Here is an 18,932-nt window from a genome sequence, read left to right as displayed (position 1 = left end):
ATAGTTCTGGATGTCATGTGCTTTCTTACAGTCCAACTGTTACAACCACTCTAAAAAACCTTGGGGCACTTTACAGACGTCAAGGCAAATTTGAAGCTGCAGATACATTAGAAGAAGCTGCTATGCGGTCTCGTAAACAGGTTAGTCATACTTCTGTCCTTAACCGGCCCATGGGAACTTTGAATTGAATGGTTGGTTCTCTTTTACATGACTTTTATTGAAAGCTTGGTTTAGAAATAGAAAATGTTGATTATTTTAGTTTGAACAAATAAAGCTATATTGTTTAAAAGAGCATGAGGCCGGGCGTGGTGATTCACACCTTTAATCCCAGCACTTCGGGAGGCCAGCGTGGGCAGATCACCTGAGGTCAGGAGTTCGAGACCAGCCTGGCCAACATGGTGAAACCCCGTCTCTACTAAAAATACAAAAATTAGCTGGGCGTGGTGGCACACGCCTGTAATCCTGTAATCCCAGCTACTCGGAAGGCTGAGACAGGAGAATCGCTTGAACCTGGGAGGTGGAGGCTGCAGTGAGCTGAGATCATGCCACTGCACTCCAGCCTGGGTGACAGAATGAGACTCCATCTCAATTTAAAAAAAAAGCATGAGGCTGGGCACAGTGGCTCACACCTGAATCCCAGCACTTTGGGAGGCTGAGGTAGGTGGATTGCCTGAGGTCAGGAGTTCGAGACCAGCCTGGCTAGCATGGCAAAACCCCATCTCTACTAAAAACACAGTGCAGTGGCACAAGCCTGTAGTCCCAGCTACTCGGGAGAGTAAGGCAGGAGAGTCGCTTGAACTTAGGAGGCAGAGGTTGCAGTGAGCCGAGATAGCGCCACTGCACTCCAGCCTGGGCAACAGAGCGAGACTCCGTCTCAAAAATTAAAATAAAATAAAATAGCATGAATATGACCCCAAAAGCATGAACAGCAAAATAAAAACTGGATATGTTGGATTCACCGAAGTTAAAAGCTCTTGTGCATCTAAGGACATCATCAAGAAAGTGAAAGGGTACTGAGTGTGGTGGTGACGCCTGCAATTCCTGTGCTTTGGGAGGCTGAGGCGGGAGGATCCCTTGAGCTCAGGAGTTCGAAACCAGCCTGGGCAACATAGTGATACTTTGTCTCTATAAAATTTTTTTTTTTAAAAATTAGCCAGGTGTGTTGGCCCAAGCCTGTGGTTCCAGCTATTTGGGAGTCTGAGGTGGGAGGATCGCTTGAGCCCGGGAGGTGGAGGTTGCAGTGAGCTTAGATGGTACCACTGCACTCCAGTCTGGGCAGCAGAGCGAGACCCTGTCTAAAAGAAAAAAGAAAAAAAAGAAAAAGTGAAGGGACACCCATGCAATGGGGGAAGATATTTGCAAATGATGTATCTCATAAGGTTTTGGTATCCAGACAAAAAGACAACCCAATTAAAAAATGAGCAAAGGACCTGAATAGACATTTTACTGAAGATGATACACAGATAGCCAACAATCATGTGAAAAGATACTCAACATCTTTAGTCATTATAGAAATATTAACTGAAATCACAGTGAGATACCACCTCATCCCCACTAGACTGGCTATAATAAGCGAACAAATGGAAAATAACATTTTGGTGAGGATGTGGAGAGGCTGGAGCCTCATGTCTTCTTGCTGGTGGGAATGTAAAATGGTGCAGGCACTGGAGAAGTTTGATGGCTTATCTAAAAGTTAAACTTAGAAAACCACATGACTCAGCAGTTGCAGTCCTAGGTATAGACCCAGAATAACTGAACACGGGCACACGCCCTGTGCAATCCAAGCCCCATCACTGTTCCCCTAAGGGGTCCTTTGTGTTTCCAGTTCCCTGCCTCCACCCTCACCACCTCCAAGGAACCACTGTTCCAATTTTTTTCCCTCCAGTGATTAAGAACTGTTTTTTTTTCTTTTTTTTTTTTCTAGCGAAGTATCTCAGAAATACCTAAGAAAATCTTAAGTGCTAATGGGTCAAACCATTTTCCCCTGCCTGGCTCACAGGGTCTTGACAATGTTCACAAACAGAGGGTGGCGGAAGTGCTCAATGACCCTGAGAACATGGAGAAGCGCAGGAGCCGTGAGAGCCTCAACGTGGACGTGGTCAAGTACGAGAGTGGCCCTGACGGAGGGGAGGAAGTGAGTATGAGCGTAGAGTGGAACGGGGTAAGTACAGTACACAGCGGGCACGTGCTCCGGGAGGCGCCCCCAAGTGGCGCTTGCCAGGCCTTCTTCCTGTCTCATGTGCTAGACCTTCTGCTTTTCTCAAATTAAGTGCCAATTAAGCTTTCTGTAAGTTCTTCACTTCTGCTAATACTGAAGTCTGTTATTTGTTTAAAGTGGTAATTTTCTTCTCAGGAATCCATGAAAGCTGTTTGGCTTAACTTTGAGCACTTAAATGCTGATTGAGTGTCCTGGCTATTTAAAGCATGATCCCTATCTGGTTTCATTTTAATATCGGGATCAGTGTGGCAGATAACTAACTCGCTTCTTTAACTCACCCATTTCATTGCTAACTCCAGTGCTCCTAACTTCACTGACCAGGCTGCTCTAGATTTTGTTAGAATGAGTTGAAATGCTTTAAAGGGAGATGCTGTTTAAGTGGAATTTGTTTTTAGAAAACAGGTCAGAAACAAGAGCTTAGGTGGCTGCTCTCTTGATGTCCTGCCTCAGTCCTGAGCGTCCTGCATTTCCCCTGAGAGGGCATCCAGATCTTTGGGGCTGGCTCTTCCTGGTTGCCAGCCCGCCATGTGCCTGAGAGGCTGCACAGGGCCCCCTCTGGGTTTACTGGTTTGCCCCTGGAAATTCCTAACCACTGCTGTTTATCCAATGGTTGCCAAAGACCATGTGGCCTTCTGGACATTTTTTCTCTGGTGAATTTTTTAGCACATGGATATTTTTTTTTTTTGATACCTGAAGCTGGTGTCTTTGGTATTTTGCTTTTGTCAGGGAGAGTTGAAGGCAACATTTGACTCATCTAGGGGCACAGTTGGTTTTTTGAAGTTGCCGTAGTGCAGTTTGATTAGTTATAATTCTACAGATGTTCTGCCAAATTGTAGTTTTGGGCTTTCTTATAATGTAAATCCTTTTATTCTTTAGGATTTTCTATAGCTATAGCAATTTGGTAGGAGCTAGCATTCTAAATAAATATTTTATAAAAAATGTTAGTAGTAAAATTTGAGGGAGAACATTCTCTTTGACTGTCTTTATCTGGCAGCTTTCTTGCTTTGGTTTTTCTCTCTGCCAAGACAACCAATCAGCATCTGCTTTGCCCACTCAACCCCAGTTGGGCAGTAGTCTAAAACTGAAATCCTGGCCCGCAGGCCTCCCTGTCACCCGCATTCTGTCAGAACTGTGTACTGTACTCTTCTCTTGGTTGCTGTCGTACCTGCATGCTTTGTATAGAAGGACAAGTCCTTTATCTAGGCTCTAGAGCCAGGGTGCAGATTGTGATCCTCTCGAATGAAGTTCTGGAGGAAGTTTCTTGAGACAGTATTTCTAGGTCCATGTTGACATGAAATCATCTGATGATAAAATTGTGACGATTCAGAGCTCTGTTACCATCTTAAAGATGGACTCAGAGAGGAGGGAGAACTGCTCGTGTCCACTGCAGGGGGTTCGTGGGCAGGTGTCCCCGTCAGGCCCGCGGGCTGGAAGTGTCGCTGCTGTGGATGAAAGCAGCTGCTCCTCTGCGCGCCTGCTGGTTTCCTCCTTCCACGCCTCCTTTCTCACTTTGGACACCTGATTCTATAGGCTATGCGCAGGCTGTGTTTCTGGTGTGTCCCTTTCCTGAGCAGTATACTTGGTAGCTCTGCAGGTTTGATGGAATTCATCCCGGGGTGCGTTGGCCACGGGTGATCTACCAAAACAGTTTGAGTTTTAAATTGTCCAGTGCAGTGGTTCCTAAACTCACTTTGCACGTGGAGGCAGCCCCTCTTCAGATGGAGTCTTAGATAAAGTGAGTGAATTCACTGGGCGGGCAGCTGAGGCTGCCTCAGAGCCTTCACAGGAAGGCCTTGGCCTCCAACCCGATCTCCCCACAGCTCTAAGGTTCTGAGGAGGCAGAATGCTAAACTCGACCGACTTTTGATTTTCTTTTCAAAGTACACTTTTTTCCCCCTTAGACAGGAGTCTTGCTGTGTCGCCCAGGCTGGAGTGCAGTCGCACTGTCTCGGCTCACTGCAACCTCTGCCTCCTGGTTCAAGCAATTCTCCTGCCTCAGCTTCCTGAGTAGCTGGGATTACAGGCGTGTGCCACCACGCCCGGCTAATTTTTTTATATTTAGTAGAGACGGGGTTTCACCATGTTGGCCAGGCTGGTCTCTAACTCCTGACCTCGTGATCTGCCCGCCTCGGCCTCCCAAAGTGCTAGGATTACAGGCATAAACCACCGACTTGTTTTTTAAAAGGTAGGGCAGTATGCACATAGGTATTAATGTTTAATCAACTTTATTGAGGGATAATTAGAGACAATAAAAGGAGCCCATTTTAAATGTTGTCTGATTTAAATATTAACACAGTGCAGGTCAGCACATTAGTTTGTCTTTATACAGATGTTAGAACAAAGTTTCTCATGCTGTTTCTGTTTAAGTGAAAATTTCCCTGAGATTGCAAAGCAAACTGTTACCACTGTAGCCACTTATTTGTGTGCATCAAGATTTTTTTCAGTATTATTATGCAATTAAGTGAAAACAGAGAAATAAATTAGGTGTTGAGGTAAATGTTAAGACTATACCTTGCCGGGCACGGTGTCTCACACCTGTAATCCCAGCACTTTGTGAGGCTGAGGCGGGTGGATCACGAGGTCAGGAGATCGAGACCATCCTGGCCAACACGGTGAAACCCCCTCTCTACTAAAAATATAAAAGATTAGCTGTGCATGGTGGCGGGCACCTGTATTCCCAGCTACTCAGGAGGCTGAGGCAGGAGAATGACGTGAACCCGGGAGGCGGAGCTTGCTGTGAGCCAAGATCACGCCACTGCACTCCAGCCTGGGCGACAGAGCAAGACTCTGTCTCAAAAAAAAAAAAAAAAAAGACTATACCTGTGGCTGGGTGCCGTAGCTCATGCCTGTAATCCCACCACTTTGGGAGGCTGAGGCGGGTGGATCATTTGAGGTTAGTAGTTTGAGACCAGCCTGGCCATCATGGGGAAACTCTGTCTCTACTAAAAATACAAAAATTAGCCAGGCATGGTAGCAGGCGCCTGTAATCCCAGCTACTTGGGAGGCCAAGGCAGGGGAATCCCTTGAACCCTGGAGGCAGAGGTTGCAGTGAGCCGAGATGGCGCCGCAACACTCCCGCCTGGGCGACAAAGCACACCCCCGTTTAAAAAAAAAAAAAAAAAAAAAAAGAAAACAACTATACCTGTTATCTATAACTTCAGATTTCAAATTTTGGGTTTTTATAAAGGCAGCTTTATTGTTCTTGTTTTATTTATTAGAATAACTTGTTATATATTTATATTGAGAAAATGTGATTTCGATTTTATTTATATACATATATATGTTTATATACATATATATTTATATACATATTTATATACATACATACATACATATATATAATGTTTTTTTTTTTTTTTTTTTGAGACGGAGGTTGCCCAGGCTGGAGTTAGGTGGTACAATCTCTGCTCGCTGCAACCTTTGCCTTCCGGGTTCCAGCGATTCTCCTGCCTCAGCCTAAAAGGCATTTTAATGCTTTTTAAAAGGTTGAAAACTACTACCATAGGGAAAAACATTGTGCTCCCTGTTGGGAAGTTACAGCTTCAGCAGAAGTGACTGCCAGGAATGAATGTGACAGCTTTTGATTAAGTTATAATAACCACATACACCAGATATTGGACTCAGTTTTTCTCAATATTCATAAGTAACATTTAAAACAAAGAGTTATGTGGTCAAAGAAAGGACAAACTGGTTAATGATAATCGTCCCCCGTGGGCCCTGAGCGTTGGTGTCACACAGAACTGAGAAGGAAATCAGGCAGTGACAGATGCTGGTAATGTGCAGGGAGTGTCTGGATCGGAGTCTCGACCTGGTGGGTGGTTTGTCCAGGGAAGGACAGTTCTCTTCTTTTAGGTACACACCGTAGGGACTATGATTAAACGACTTGACAGCGGCACTTCTGTGACCTCGTTTTCGTGTGACGCATGCAGATCTGGAAGCCGCTGTCACTGTGAGTCTCAGTTGGCTCTCTCTCATGGTCTTGCCTCTGAAAATGCAGCTGCATTGTGCACAGAAATCCTTTTCTGGTTAAAACTGGGCCTCCTATAACTGCTGTCCGTGTGGCTTCATGTTCATGGTGTGATGTGCATGTGTCAGCCACCAGCACCAGGTCCCTGTTGGGATGTGGGAGCCCCTTGGGCTGTCTCATCATTAAGCAGCTGTCTTTACAGTGGTCGCATGAGACACACAGAGCCACATCACACATGCTCTATCCTAGGTAGAGCCCGAGGTCTGCCTCCCAGCTGCACCACCTTTGTCTGTCCGCAGGTCAGCAGCCTCTCTCCATCTTGCCATTCTTTTCCCATGTTACGATTTCTACACATTTCGAATACACCAAATTCTTACCTAGGATGATTGGGGAATGGAATATATGTTTAGAAATAGATGAATTTTTATTTTTAAAAAATTACACTAAGGGCTGGGCGAGGTGGCTCATGCTGTAATCCCAGGACTTTGGGAGGCCGAGGCAGGTGGATCACTTGAGGTCAGGAGTTCGAGACCAGACTGGCCAACATGGTGAAAACTCGTCTGTACTAAAAAAAAAACAAAAACCAGCCAGGCATGGTCACGCGCGTCTGTAATCCCAGCTACTCAGGAGGCTGAGGCAGGGAATCGCTTGAACCCAGTAGGTGGAGGCTGCATTGAGCCAAGATCATGCCACTGCACTCCAGCCTGGGCAACAGAGCCAGAATCTGTCTCAAATTACACTAGTAAGACAACTAGAATATGCCAAAAATAAATAAACTTAAAAAGCGCCAAATTATCTGAGATCCCACTGTATATAGATAATAACGATGACTGCATATTTTTAAACTGTGAACATTATCCTATTAATCCTGCTCAGATAACCCACCTTTGTAATGTGAATATTCTTTCCCAGTAATATAAAGAGGTAGACAGTTTCTTAAGCTGTTAGAATGCAGTGAATCCTCCCAGGCCCTGAAGTCCAGTTGAATGGAAATCTGCCTGGGCCAGGGCAGCCACCGGCCTTCCCCCTGGTTCTCACAGCCAAGGTCCTCAGGTGGCAAGTTCAGGGAAGCAGGCAGACTGACCCAGAGTGGGGCAGACCTGCTCCATTGCCAACCCCAGGTGTGGTCTGGATCTGCAGAGGCTCAGGGAGGAGGAGGCAGCTGGGTCGGACCCCAATTCTGGGACTCCTGGGCCCATTGCCCAGCTGTCAGCTGTCAGCTTGCTACTCCAGCAGCTGCAGAGGGGAGAGAGAGCGTGAGTGAGCGTGTGTGTGTGTGTGTGTGTGTCACATGAAATACTTTTGAATCTGAGTGAAACGAATCTTCTGTGTTCTGCCAAGTATTTAGTTCAGGTGTATTATAACACTGCTGTAGTGTAGCACTGAGTTTTGAAATGAACAGCAAGGGCTGCACTGTTAATGACGATATGTTAGCATTTTAGCATCCTTTTTCTAAAGAGCAGCAAAAACTTATGTTTTCTTGTCCTCCCCACGTTTTTGAGGTGTTGGTAACAAGTGTTATTTTTCCATTTTAAAGATGAGAAAAATGAAGCTCGGGCTGGTTAAATGACTTGCTCAGCGTCCCATGGTGAGTCCGAGCGGGCGGGGCGCAGGCCCTGCTGTCTGGTGCTTCTGTCGAGACGTCGGCTTTCCAATCTGGCAGGACCCAGGACGCATTGCTGCCTGTGGAAATTGACTTTCTTTTGGATTATCAACTGCATGTTTAAAATGGGCTGTAGACTTTTAAAGTCCGTGGTTTCCTAAAGTTTCTGAAATGTCTAAAATGTGTTTTTAAGAGAATGAAAGTCATACCTGTAGCCTTTATTTTGGTCCCTATGTTTTTCATTGCATAATCTCCTTATGTACAGTTGCTTGTAAAGCCTTTTACACCAAGTGTCAAGGAGATTTCTAATACATTGCCAGTCTTTATGCTTAAAGTGTTGAAATTTACTTTGATGACCATTGGGAATGGACCAGTCTGGATTCTGTGAAATGCACCACGAGGCCCAGCACCTACTTTATGCTGGGCTGGTAGAAGCAGGCAGAAGGTCATCCCAGTCCTAAAGCCACTCAGAAGGCTGCTGAGACTTGTGACCTAGAAATACTGTAAGCCAGGCTGTTATGCAGAGCCTGTTGCCTTTCCTCGCCGCGGTTTCACGTGGGTTTTCTCTCTCCTTTCTGTCTGACAGGCCTAGCCGCCCGTGACTCTCACACTGTCTCCTGCATGACGGGTGGCGTCTCCCGCAGCTTCCCTTCTCTCTCCAGTGCTGCGCGCTGTGTCTAGCAGCCCCTAGGATCTTGTCAGAGCTGCACCTCTCTGTGAACTGGCCATTCCTTTCGGTGCTGCTGTCCTTTTTGGGGGGGTTCCTGATTTCTGTATACATGTAGCTTTGCCAGATATGTACTTAGTAATATAAATTGTATTAATAAAATCCATTTACTGTGTAATACACGAGTTTAAAAATTAAGAGCGATTAGCTGTTCACTTTGATAACAGGTAGTTAAGTGTCACACAAGGTGTTGTTGCAATGGCATGACAGTGACCTGTTGATATAACTAAGCCTTAGAGCAAGGCATGTGCCGCACGTGCTCCGTGGTACTTAGAGCCCTGGGGGCCCGGCTCGGACTCCGGGTCTCCCTAGGATACGCCCCAGTAGCATTTGCTGTGTAGTCTGTGTGTGAAATTTGGGCATTCTGCTTTTCTCTACTAATCTTGAAGTGCTCAGTGATTTGTGTATTTGTGTCTTTCTAACTTCTAATAAACTCACTCCGACTGACCTGTGTCTTGGTGTCTGTCTGCTTGGTAGAACTTCTCACTCTTTATCCATGAAACGCCACATGGCACAGCTGCTAGGGGTCATGGGGTGACAATTCATCTCACCAAGGAGTTCCTTCCAAGAAGAAATGCTGCTGTATGCACATCTTCTTCACTCTGTGTTTTTTATTTTCATGTTCAGATACTGCCAAGTATTTCACTTAATACCTGAATCAATTAAGATGAGAGCTGGGCACTCTCACCTCCCTACCAGGTTGTCTGAGGATTTTTAGTTATTTGTATAGAATGAGCATTTTATTTAATTTTCCAACCACCTTGATAGTTAACATTTAATGAAACTGTTGTGTAAAATTTACTGAAGGAAACAGTACCTCCAACTATTGCATTTAGACGAAACTGTTGAAGAGCCTCTGTCAGATCCAAATGCTTTGGGTCCTGTACTGTGTTACTTGGGCCAGATGCTCACGTATCTGTTAAATGTGGAAGTCGATTTTGATGATATTCTTAGAAGCTGCTTTAATTTTCTTGAGACTTTGCGTGTTGGCTTTTGTCTCAAAATAGCAGGATTCACATTGCTTTTGGGATGCAATGACTTGTTTGAATGAGCTTCCTTATGTCCAAAGGTTTTCATGATCATTGGATTATCTTTAACGAAATTTAAAAAGAATAATTTCTAGTTAAAAGTATATTCACGTACATGGTAATTGGTGGTTTCTGCAAGACTCTGTCAGCAGTGAGCTGCTGGCAAGCAGGGCGGCCTTGGTGGAGCTCTTATTTGCACCCGGTGTGGCTCCTGTGGGAGGGAGGGAGAACCACCTGCAGCTTCACGTTTGTTCACGTTTTTTTCAGGATGGCACTGGATCTTTAAAACGCAGTGGTTCCTTTAGCAAACTCCGGGCTTCCATTAGACGCAGCAGTGAGAAGCTGGTTAGGAAGCTGAAGGGAGGAAGTTCACGAGAGAGTGAGCCAAAGAACCCCGGGTAACTATCTCTTCCAGCTCTCCCGACTCCCCTGCACGCCGGCCGCTGGGCCGCTTCTCTTCCTAGCGCAGCCTTCCTCACCCACAGACTTCAGGAAGGACACTCCAGTTGGTTCTCGTATTCTCACAACGGAAGGGTTTCATAGTTGCCGCCTAGGTTTTTCCCAGGATAGGTTGAGAAGTAATTGGGTAACTTCCTGTTAGTGGCTAAAGGGCGAATACCTTTAAAAGAAATTTATGGAATTTTTTGATTCTATCACATGTTCTAAGAAAGCCTTAGCAACAAAATGTGGGAATTTATATGAAAACATTGAGCATTTTGAACTTGTTTACTTAGATATGCGTTATTTTTTAAATTAGCATTAGTTTAAATTCTTTAACATTTTTAATCTTTTAAATCAGATATGTTAGCTACGACTATATTAAATCTCATACGGTATTATAATAGGGAGAAAAATGGTTTCAAATAGGATCAGAACTTTTAAGACTTTATTATAAGGTGATTTTCAAAACCTCAGGCTTTTCATATGTTTAAAAAATGGTTTGAGTCAAGGGTCTTAGAGTCTTTTGAAAAATAACATTTAAGTTGTCAAAGGAATTTGGTTCTTAAGATATCCTTTGTTTTTTTTTTCTTTTTTTTTTTTTTTTTTTTGTTTTTTTTTTCTTTTTTTTTTTTTTTTTGAGACGGAGTCTCGCTCTATCACCCAGGCTGGAGTGCAGTGGCGCGATCTCGGCTCACTGCAAGCTCCGCCTCCCAGGTTCACGCCATTCTCCTGCCTCAGCCTCTCCGAGTAGCTGGGACTACAGGCGCCCGCCACCACGCCCGGCTAATTTTTTGTATTTTTAGTAGAGACGGGGTTTCACCGTGGTCTCGATCTCCTGACCTCGTGATCCGCCCACCTCGGCCTCCCAAAGTGCTGGGATTACAAGCGTGAGCCACCGCGCCTGGCCCCTTTGTTTTTAATATGGTGCACAAAGTTGACAGATTGTCCCTGCCGCAGTGTCCAGGGTCACCTCTGGGCAGCTGCTCCTGGCTTGGACATATTTCTCATGAGGCAGGCTTTTGCCAGCCATTCTGTGTAACTCTGACTTCCTAAATGGTACCGACTTTTTAGAGATTGATTCCTGGTAAAACTGTTTTACAAGTGATCCCACTTTAAGTTCTGTGAGTAAGAAGTCTGATCACCTCAGGATGGTGAAACCGAGTTCTTCTGGAGAACATACTGGAAATAATAAAGTTATCTGCCTGATCAGTTGTTTTGTTACTTTGTCTTTTTTTTTTTTTTTTGAGACGGAGTTTCGTTCTTGTTCCCCAAGCTGGAGTGCAATGGCACCATCTTGGCTCACTGCAACCTCTGCCTCCTGGGTTCAAGTGATTCTCCTGCCTCAGCCTCCCGAGTAGCTGGGATTACAGGCACACGCCACCACACCTGCTAGTTTTTTGTATTTTTAGTAGAAACGGGGTTTCACCATGTTAGCCAGGCTGGTCTCGAACTCCTGACTTCAGGTGATCCTCCCGTCTCGGCCTCCCAAATTGCTGGGATTAAAAGCTATTTTAAAAAAAGTATGTCCACTTTTTCATCCCTCCCAGTATCCCTGATAACCTAAGCCCTTAGAACTGCTGCCATACACGGCCAGGGTGCGGGGTGGCCAGAGATGGCCCAGCCCCTTGGTAGTAGGGCTCACCCTCTTCTCTGCTTGGTGTCCCTGTGGGAGTCTCTGTTGAGGATGGAGACTTCGCTTCATGGCTGTGAGAGAGGTGCAGGCCTGAGGCAAGAGGAGTGACGTGGCTTTTATAGGGAGCTTCTCACAACTGTTTTCCAGCCCATTTCTAGAGGGAGTTTTAGGAGCCCCACGAATGTTCATTCAGAAAACTCCCTGGAAGATCCCAGGGTTTGAAGACTGGACTTCTGGAAGTTTATGGGGACTTAGCAGCAAATTGCTTACAATGAAACAAATGAACTCTTATTTGGGGGAAATAGATTTTAAATTGCCTTTGGAATAGTGATCTTATTTTAAAATGTTTACAGATTTCCAGAACCAAAATGATAAGATTACTATCTGCCTCTTGATGAATTTTGAGATTGCACATTTCTTCTTACAGCGTTGAGAGGGTCTGAGCAGTGCTGCGTGACTGCTTGGTGTCCCTCCCTTGGAATGATGTGATGAGTCACGCAGCAGCTCTCAGATCCCCTCCAGGAATTACATGATGCCCCAGAGAGAGCATTCTGGACATTATTTAATTCCTGGAGGGGAACACACGGATTGTTTGAGGTTCTTAGGTTTTGAAGCCTGTTAAGTGCAGAGTCCAGTTCTGGTGCTGAGTGTTATAACTTGGACCACACTCCCACATGACAGCTCTCAGAATTGTTCTGTTTTTTCGTGTTTTGTGTCTTTGCCGTGATAAAAATGTAGCAATGTGTGACCAGTTCCCAGTGTTAGAACTGTGGTCAGTGTTCATGGGGCTATAGCACTGCCAGCCTGACCCATGTGACATAGATGCACACACTTGCACAGACTAACGTTTTCTACATGACTTTGGAAATTGCATCCCGTAAAATGCATACAACTGAATAATCTTTCCAAATGAGAGTGACTGTTTTTATTAACTAGACAGTAGTCTCAGACATCTTTTGGAGGGTTTGTTCAGACAGAGACTGTAAGGCCCCACCCCTGAGTTTCCAATTCCTGAGTCCCTGATCTCAGAATTTGCATTTCACACAAGTTCCCACGGTGCTGGGGCTGCCGGCCCGGGGCCACTTTTTTTTTTTTTTTTTTTTTTTGAGACGGAGTCTTTCTCTGTCCCCCAGGCTGGAGTGCAGTGGTGCGATCTCGGCTCACTGCAAGCTCCGCCTCCCGGGTTCACGCCATTCTCCTGCCTCAGCCTCCCGAGTAGCTGGGACTACAGGCGCCCGCCAACACGCCCGGCTAATTTTTTGTATTTTTAGTAGAGACGGGGTTTCACCGTGTTAGCCAGGATGGTCTCGATCTCCTGACCTCGTGATCCGCCCGCCTCGGCCTCCCAAAGTGCTGGGTTTACAGGCTTGAGCCACCGCGCCCGGCCGGGGCCACTTTTTGAGAATCGCTGAAGGACCAGGGTGTTTGCAGCTTGCTGATTGGCTGACTCCTAACAGTTACTGTACTGAAAGGTTTTGAATGCCACGTGTTCAAACAGGAAGAGACGTTGAGGATTCGAGTTGTTCTTTCGTTTCGTAAAAGGGGGTTTGAGGGAAGGTTGTGTAGCTCTTTTAAAAAGAGTTAATGGCGGCCAGGTGCAGTGGCCGATGCCTGCAATCCCAGCACTTTGGGGGGCCTAGGCGGGTGGATCACTTGAGATCAGGAGTTTGAAACCAGCCCGGCCAACATGGCAAAACCCCGTCTCTACTAAAAATACAAAAATTAGCTGGGCCAGGTGGTGCATGCCTGTGGTCCCAGCTACTCAGGAGGCTGAGGCAGGAGAATCACTGGAACCCAGTGGGGCAGAGGTTGCAGTGAGCCAAGATCACACCACTGTACTCCAGCCTGGGCGATGAAGTGAAACTTCGTCTCAAAAAAAAAAAAAAAAAGAGTTAATGGCCACTTTATAGCAAGAATAATTGAGTATGTCATGATAATTTACTTGTGATTTGGTTTGATTTTATCGTTTGTTCTTGAGTGGTTCTGGGTGGAGGAAAACCTGTTGAGGCTCCAGCAGTGTCTGCTGTGGGCTTCACTGGGGTGTTTTTGTTTTGCCCTGGTTGGGACATTTTAGGGGTGAGTTTTGCTTGGGGATAAGGAAACTCAGGTCTTGCTTTTGGTGCAGTTGTTCGGCAGGGGCTGGCTGAGTATCTGCCATGTGCCAGGCGCTGTGCTCACAGCACTGCTGACACACGGGCGGGTGCCCTGGGCTTTCAGCCTCATCCCGGTGTCCTGTGTGAGGCTGTCCCTGTCACCCCTCAAGCCTGTGCCTCAGCCTCACAGCCGCCGTCCTTGGCTTGCCCAGGAACTGCTGTGCTCACGTTCGCCGTCCATGTTGCATGCAGTTCACGTTCAGAATTTAAGTAACCCTCAGTATCGGCTGCTTTAGCTTTAAAACTTCAGGTGAGTTTATGTTCAAAGGCATCCATGGTGGTGAACAATGATAGTCATTTTATGACTATCCATCATTTAAGTTATAGATTATTTATAGGCTATTTCATCAAGTCTTTTAAATACATCAGATGGGAGGAAAAGTAAATAGATGTATAAATCCCTGTATTTCTTTAAATGGAGAGCCATGACTTTATTGTAAATTTTGCTTTCTAAGTAGAGAAATACTGGCTTCAGAGTTTATTTTACTAACAATAAAGTTGATTTCCCAGCTTTTAATATAGGAAGATAAAAAACAGACAGTATATTTATGCATCTTCTCTTAGCAGTGAGTTTTGAGTGTCTCTTCGTGATCCCTTAATGGTGATGAGTCTGACATGAGCCCTTGAGCGCCCTCCCTGAAAACCATCAGACTGAAGGCAGAGCCTCTCTGCTCCCAGATGGTTCACCTTTTATTTTATTTATTTATTTTGTTTCTGAGACAGAGTCTTGCTCTGTCACCCAGGCTGGAGTACAGTGGAGTGATCTCAGCTCACTGCAACCTCTGCCTCCTGGGCTCAAGTGAATCTTGTGCCTCAGCCTCCAGAGTAGCTGGGATTACAGGTGTGTACCACCATGCCTGGCTAATTTTTTGCGTTTTTAGTAGAGACAGGGTTTCACCATGTTGCCCAGGCTGGTTGTGAACTCTGGGCTTCAAGTGATCCACCCGCCTCAGTCTCGTCTCCCAGAGTGCTGGGATCACAAGCATGAGCCACCACGCCTGGCTTTTTTTTTTTTTTTTTTTGGTAGATGGAGTCTCCCTCTTGCGCAGGCTGGAGTGCAGTGGCGTGATCTCAGCTCACTGCAACCTCCGCCTCCTGGGTTCAAATGATTTTTCCCGCCTCAGCCTCCCAAGTAGCTGGAATTACAGGCACATGCCACCATGCCCGGCTAATTTTTTGTATTTTGGTAGAGATGGGGTTTCACCGTGTTGCTCAGGCTGGTCTCAAACTCCTGAGCTCAGATTGCCTCCCAAATTGCTAGGATTACAGGTGTGAGCCACCACAGCTGGTGTTTTGTTTTGTTTTGTTTTAAAGAGAGACAGGGTCTTGCTCTGTCTCCCAGGCTGGAGTGCAGTGGTGCGATCATGGCTCACTGCAGCCTTGACCTCCTGGGCTCAAGTGATCCTCCACCTCTGCCTGCCGAGCAGCTGGGATGACAGATGTGTGCCACCACACTGGGCTAATTTTTTTATTTTTATTTTTGTAGAGATGGGGTTTCCCCATGTTACCCAGGATGGTCGTGAACTCCTGGGCTTAAGTGATCCTCCTGCCTTGGCCTTCCAAAGCGTTGGGATTACAGGCTTGAGCCACTGTACCCAGTCTAGATGAGCCACTTTTTAAAAGTGCAAGTCTAAGGACATTTTGAGTTTGCATATGGTACTTTGAAAGAAGCATTTTGCTGTGAAAGATGCAGAGAAGCTGTGGTCTTTTCTCCTGGGCACTAAATAGAGTGAGACATAGGACTCCCCTGTTACCCAAGCAAGATGAAGGCAAGGTCCCGAGAGCCCCCATTGTCACAGAGGCCTTGGAGGGGGCTTTGCTTGTGCTTCCTGTTGCTGGTTGACCGATGTGCTGATCGTTTGTCCTTGCATGTCCGTGTCCGGGTTGCAGCATGAAGCGTGCCAGCTCTCTGAATGTCCTTAACGTGGGTGGCAAGGCTGCTGAAGATCGCTTTCAAGTAAGGAGCCTACCCCGAGTTGTGTCCTAGGCTGCGCAGACCATGCTGGCAGGTCTGCTGCAGACCCGTGCCCGGCCCCTGCTCGGCCCCTCCTCCTGGAGAGGGCTGGGGCCGCTGCCACGTCTGTTCCTAGACAGACAGTTGTGACAGTAGTATTTTTAATATTCTGCTTAACCACCGATTAGGTGAATTATGGGCATGTTCACACTGTTAACATTCTCAGAATATTAATGATCTCAAATGGTCTTTAAAAATAGTTTAACCTAATTAATTTATTCTGTTGAAGTACTATCAAAGCTTGACCAATTACTAGTTTGTATGATTAGCTTGTTTGATTTTAGCCTCTACTAAGTTTATAACTATTAATAATTCTCTACTTAAGCTGCTGTTCAGCGTTCAAAACTATTCAAAACTCTGTTAACATGATGACTAACGTGTTGTCAATTCGACACTAAAATCTTAAGCACTTGGTGAAGCTGTTCAGGTCTCACGCAGACACATCAGGTTTACATCTGAAAGTACTGCCTCCCTTCCCCATCACGGAGGCCCTTTCGAGTCTTCATTCATTCGCCCTTTGTGTGGCTGTCAGCGGCTGGCCAGGTGCCTGAAAGTACTGGCTTCCTTCCCCATCACGGAGGCTGTTTGAGTTTTCATCCACTCCGACCTTTGCTGTGGCTGTCAGTGGGTGGCCAGGTGCCTGGAGCCCGCCCGGCAGCTCGAGCTGTTGGGACTTGGCAGTCCCTGCCCCTGTGCTGGTGCTGAGAGCTCGTGACAGTGGCCAGGCACTGCCCTCCCAGTTGTCCAGATCCACTAATCCTCGCAGACAGGCCAGTGCCCCGACCTATCCCCCAGCACTCTTGGGAGGCAGCCACCTCGGGAAAGCTTTTCCCCAGCCCCCTTCTCGGTGGCTGCTAAAGAGGCTTGTAGGGTGCTGGACATATTGCTTGAAGCACCCGTAATGACGAGGAAAGAAAGTCTCTTCATTTTACAGGGTTCTGTGGCTGACCCAGTGTTTTGCCCTGCGGTTTCTTGGAGTTTCCACATGCACATTGACCCCTGGGCCTCTCGAGTGCCAACCTAGATTTAGCTGTGCAGCTGGTACTGTTAGGCCTGAGGCCATTTGAAGCTGGCATCATTTGAAGTCCTGGTTAAGTGTAATTTTTCTATTTGTTTTTTCATGCAGGAACGAAATAATTGTCTGGCCGACTCGCGAGCTCTGAGTGCCAGCCACACTGACCTGGCCCACTGAGGGCCGGCAGGGCTAGGTAACCTGCCTTGGGAGTGTGAGACCGCCCCGCCCTGCCACGCCCCTCACCGCCCTGCCCGGAGGCGCCAGCCGCACTCCTTGGCTTCCTTTCCTAGATAGTGACGTCCACCAACCTTGGAGGTGCCTTTTCAAAACACCCGGGCGGCCGTGCCCCAGCATTCTGTTACCTGGCCTGCAGCCCCAGTGCCAGGAGCCGCCCCGACCGTGACCCGGCCAGGCTGGCTCAGGGAGGCCGAGGCGGCGCTGAGGTGGCTTCAGCACGCTGGGGATTGGTTCCTGCTCACCGATGCTGTTGCATTTCCTGCCTGCCACCTTTTTGCCATGACACCAAACCCTCTTTTAAATTGTAATATTGTAATAAGGCTGTAAATTAAGAATCTGGAAACATAAAGTACCCCTTTCAGAATGATAGGCATTTAGTGATCTATGGCAGTAAAGCCTGAAGCTTAGCAGACACTGGTCAGTGGGAAGTGAATTCCTTCCCAGCAGGAGCATCTTCCGGGTCTCTTGGGGCCCTATGATTTCGGCAGTTTCTCTCTCCTGGATGCCCCTGAAAACGGCTCCATAGAGTGGTTTCCATTTTTTTTTTTTTTGTCTCATCTTTTTAAAAGCTTAAGCTTTATAGAATGAGGGAGCACGGTGGACTCTGACAGGAACCTTTGCAATTCAATGCTGAGGCCGTATTTCTTAGCCGTCCACAGACTAGTCCATAGGTAAAGAGCATACAAAACAGATGCCGAGGTGATGAGTGATTCCAAAGGCTGAAGCTCAGAAGCGCCACCTTCATGCCAGCCGACTAGGCTGCGGGATGGAGGGGCGGTCTGTGAAACACCGGCCATCGTGTGAAAGGTCAGCTTGCCGCTGTCATGTAACAGGGCGGGTGGCGGCACAGCAGAGGCTCACACTTGTCGCCTTCAGCCCCTAGAAGCTCCCTGTGGGGCACAAAGGCTGGGGACAGAGTGTCCCGGGGTTTTGTTACAAGGCTAGACTTTAAAATACCTTTAAAAGTTTCATTTCATCCCATCTCATGTCGCAGGACTGCTGTGTTTGTGAAAACGTGTGGTTCCACAAGACAAGCTCCATGTAGTCACCAGCGAGTGCCTGGCACAGGAGCTGCCCTGTGGGGCCAGCGTTGTCCCCGAGCTGCTCACCTGTGGCCGTGGCTCCTTTTCTGAGGCTCCTGACTCCATTCTTGGAGATTCTGATGGATCAGGAGCTTACTTTCTAAATGCTACATAGAGGTGTTAAAGAAAATTTGATAGGTTCTGTAATAGTGGATGGGATTAAAAGAAAAAATGTTAGATTATATATATATATGGCTGGGTGCGGTGGTTCATACCAGTAATGCTATAATCTTAGCACTTTGGGAGGCTGAGGCGGGAGGATCACTTGAGCCCAGTTCAAGAACAGCTTGGGCAACATAGCGAGTCCCTGTGTCTACCAAAAAACCCCCATATATATATATATAATTTGACGGGTTGTGGGAAGCCACCCCCCCAAAAAAAGGGGGTTGTACAGCTGCTTCCCTTGACAGGTGCTGTGGCTGCCCCCGTAGTGGGCTACGTCTGTGCCACAGGCAGGGGGGCTCCGGAGCTTCCCTTGTGGTGGGTGTGCCTTGTCCCTGTGAGGATGTGAGCAGAGTTTGGAACCCAGACAGCTTCCCTTAGTGACAGTTATCTGGAAAGGAAAAAGGGCATTTAGAAGGAATAAATATAGGGCTGAATGTGGAGTTGAATTTTAACCTCTTCAGTCTGATGGGTGCAGACTAGGTTGTGTGGGGCCTCTGTGGAGCCTGCTCTGGCTTCAGCCCTGGGACTTTAGGGCCGAGGTGGCCTCTGCAGCACTGTGGCTGTGGGAGCATTGCGTGTTGGGGTAAGAGAAGCCAGGGGGCCTCCCTGAAGCCAGCTCGTAAAGGAGGGTTCGTGTTTCAGAGAGGGA

The 18,932-nt window shown here is 46.9% G+C and overlaps 1 protein-coding gene across 12 annotated transcripts in view; it reads left to right on the top strand.

The window, feature by feature from the left end:
* The window catches only part of KLC1 (kinesin light chain 1), a 65,679-nt gene that overhangs the window by 41,132 nt on the left and 5,615 nt on the right, over positions 1-18,932 (top strand). Inside the window, exons 12-16 of one of the 12 annotated variants that reach the window (XM_032134613.2) lie at positions 32-140; positions 2,000-2,161; positions 9,811-9,941; positions 15,661-15,727; positions 16,911-17,444. In XM_032134613.2, the coding sequence (XP_031990504.1) occupies positions 32-140; positions 2,000-2,161; positions 9,811-9,941; positions 15,661-15,727; positions 16,911-16,976 (535 nt within the window). In that variant the 3' untranslated portion in view covers positions 16,977-17,444. Of the gene's footprint in view, positions 1-31; positions 141-1,999; positions 2,162-7,722; positions 7,774-8,374; positions 8,963-9,810; positions 9,942-15,660; positions 15,728-16,910; positions 17,445-18,932 lie in introns of those variants that run through there. The other 11 variants (XM_032134616.2, XM_032134614.2, XM_032134615.2 and 8 more) reach the window with 11 other exon arrangements.

This window comes from Hylobates moloch, unplaced genomic scaffold, assembly GCF_009828535.3.
Source record: "Hylobates moloch isolate HMO894 unplaced genomic scaffold, HMol_V3 SCAFFOLD_16, whole genome shotgun sequence".
NCBI classification, from domain to species: domain Eukaryota; kingdom Metazoa; phylum Chordata; class Mammalia; order Primates; family Hylobatidae; genus Hylobates; species Hylobates moloch.
Note: the sequence above shows the minus strand (reverse complement) of the source record. Positions and strands in the feature narration are given on the sequence as shown.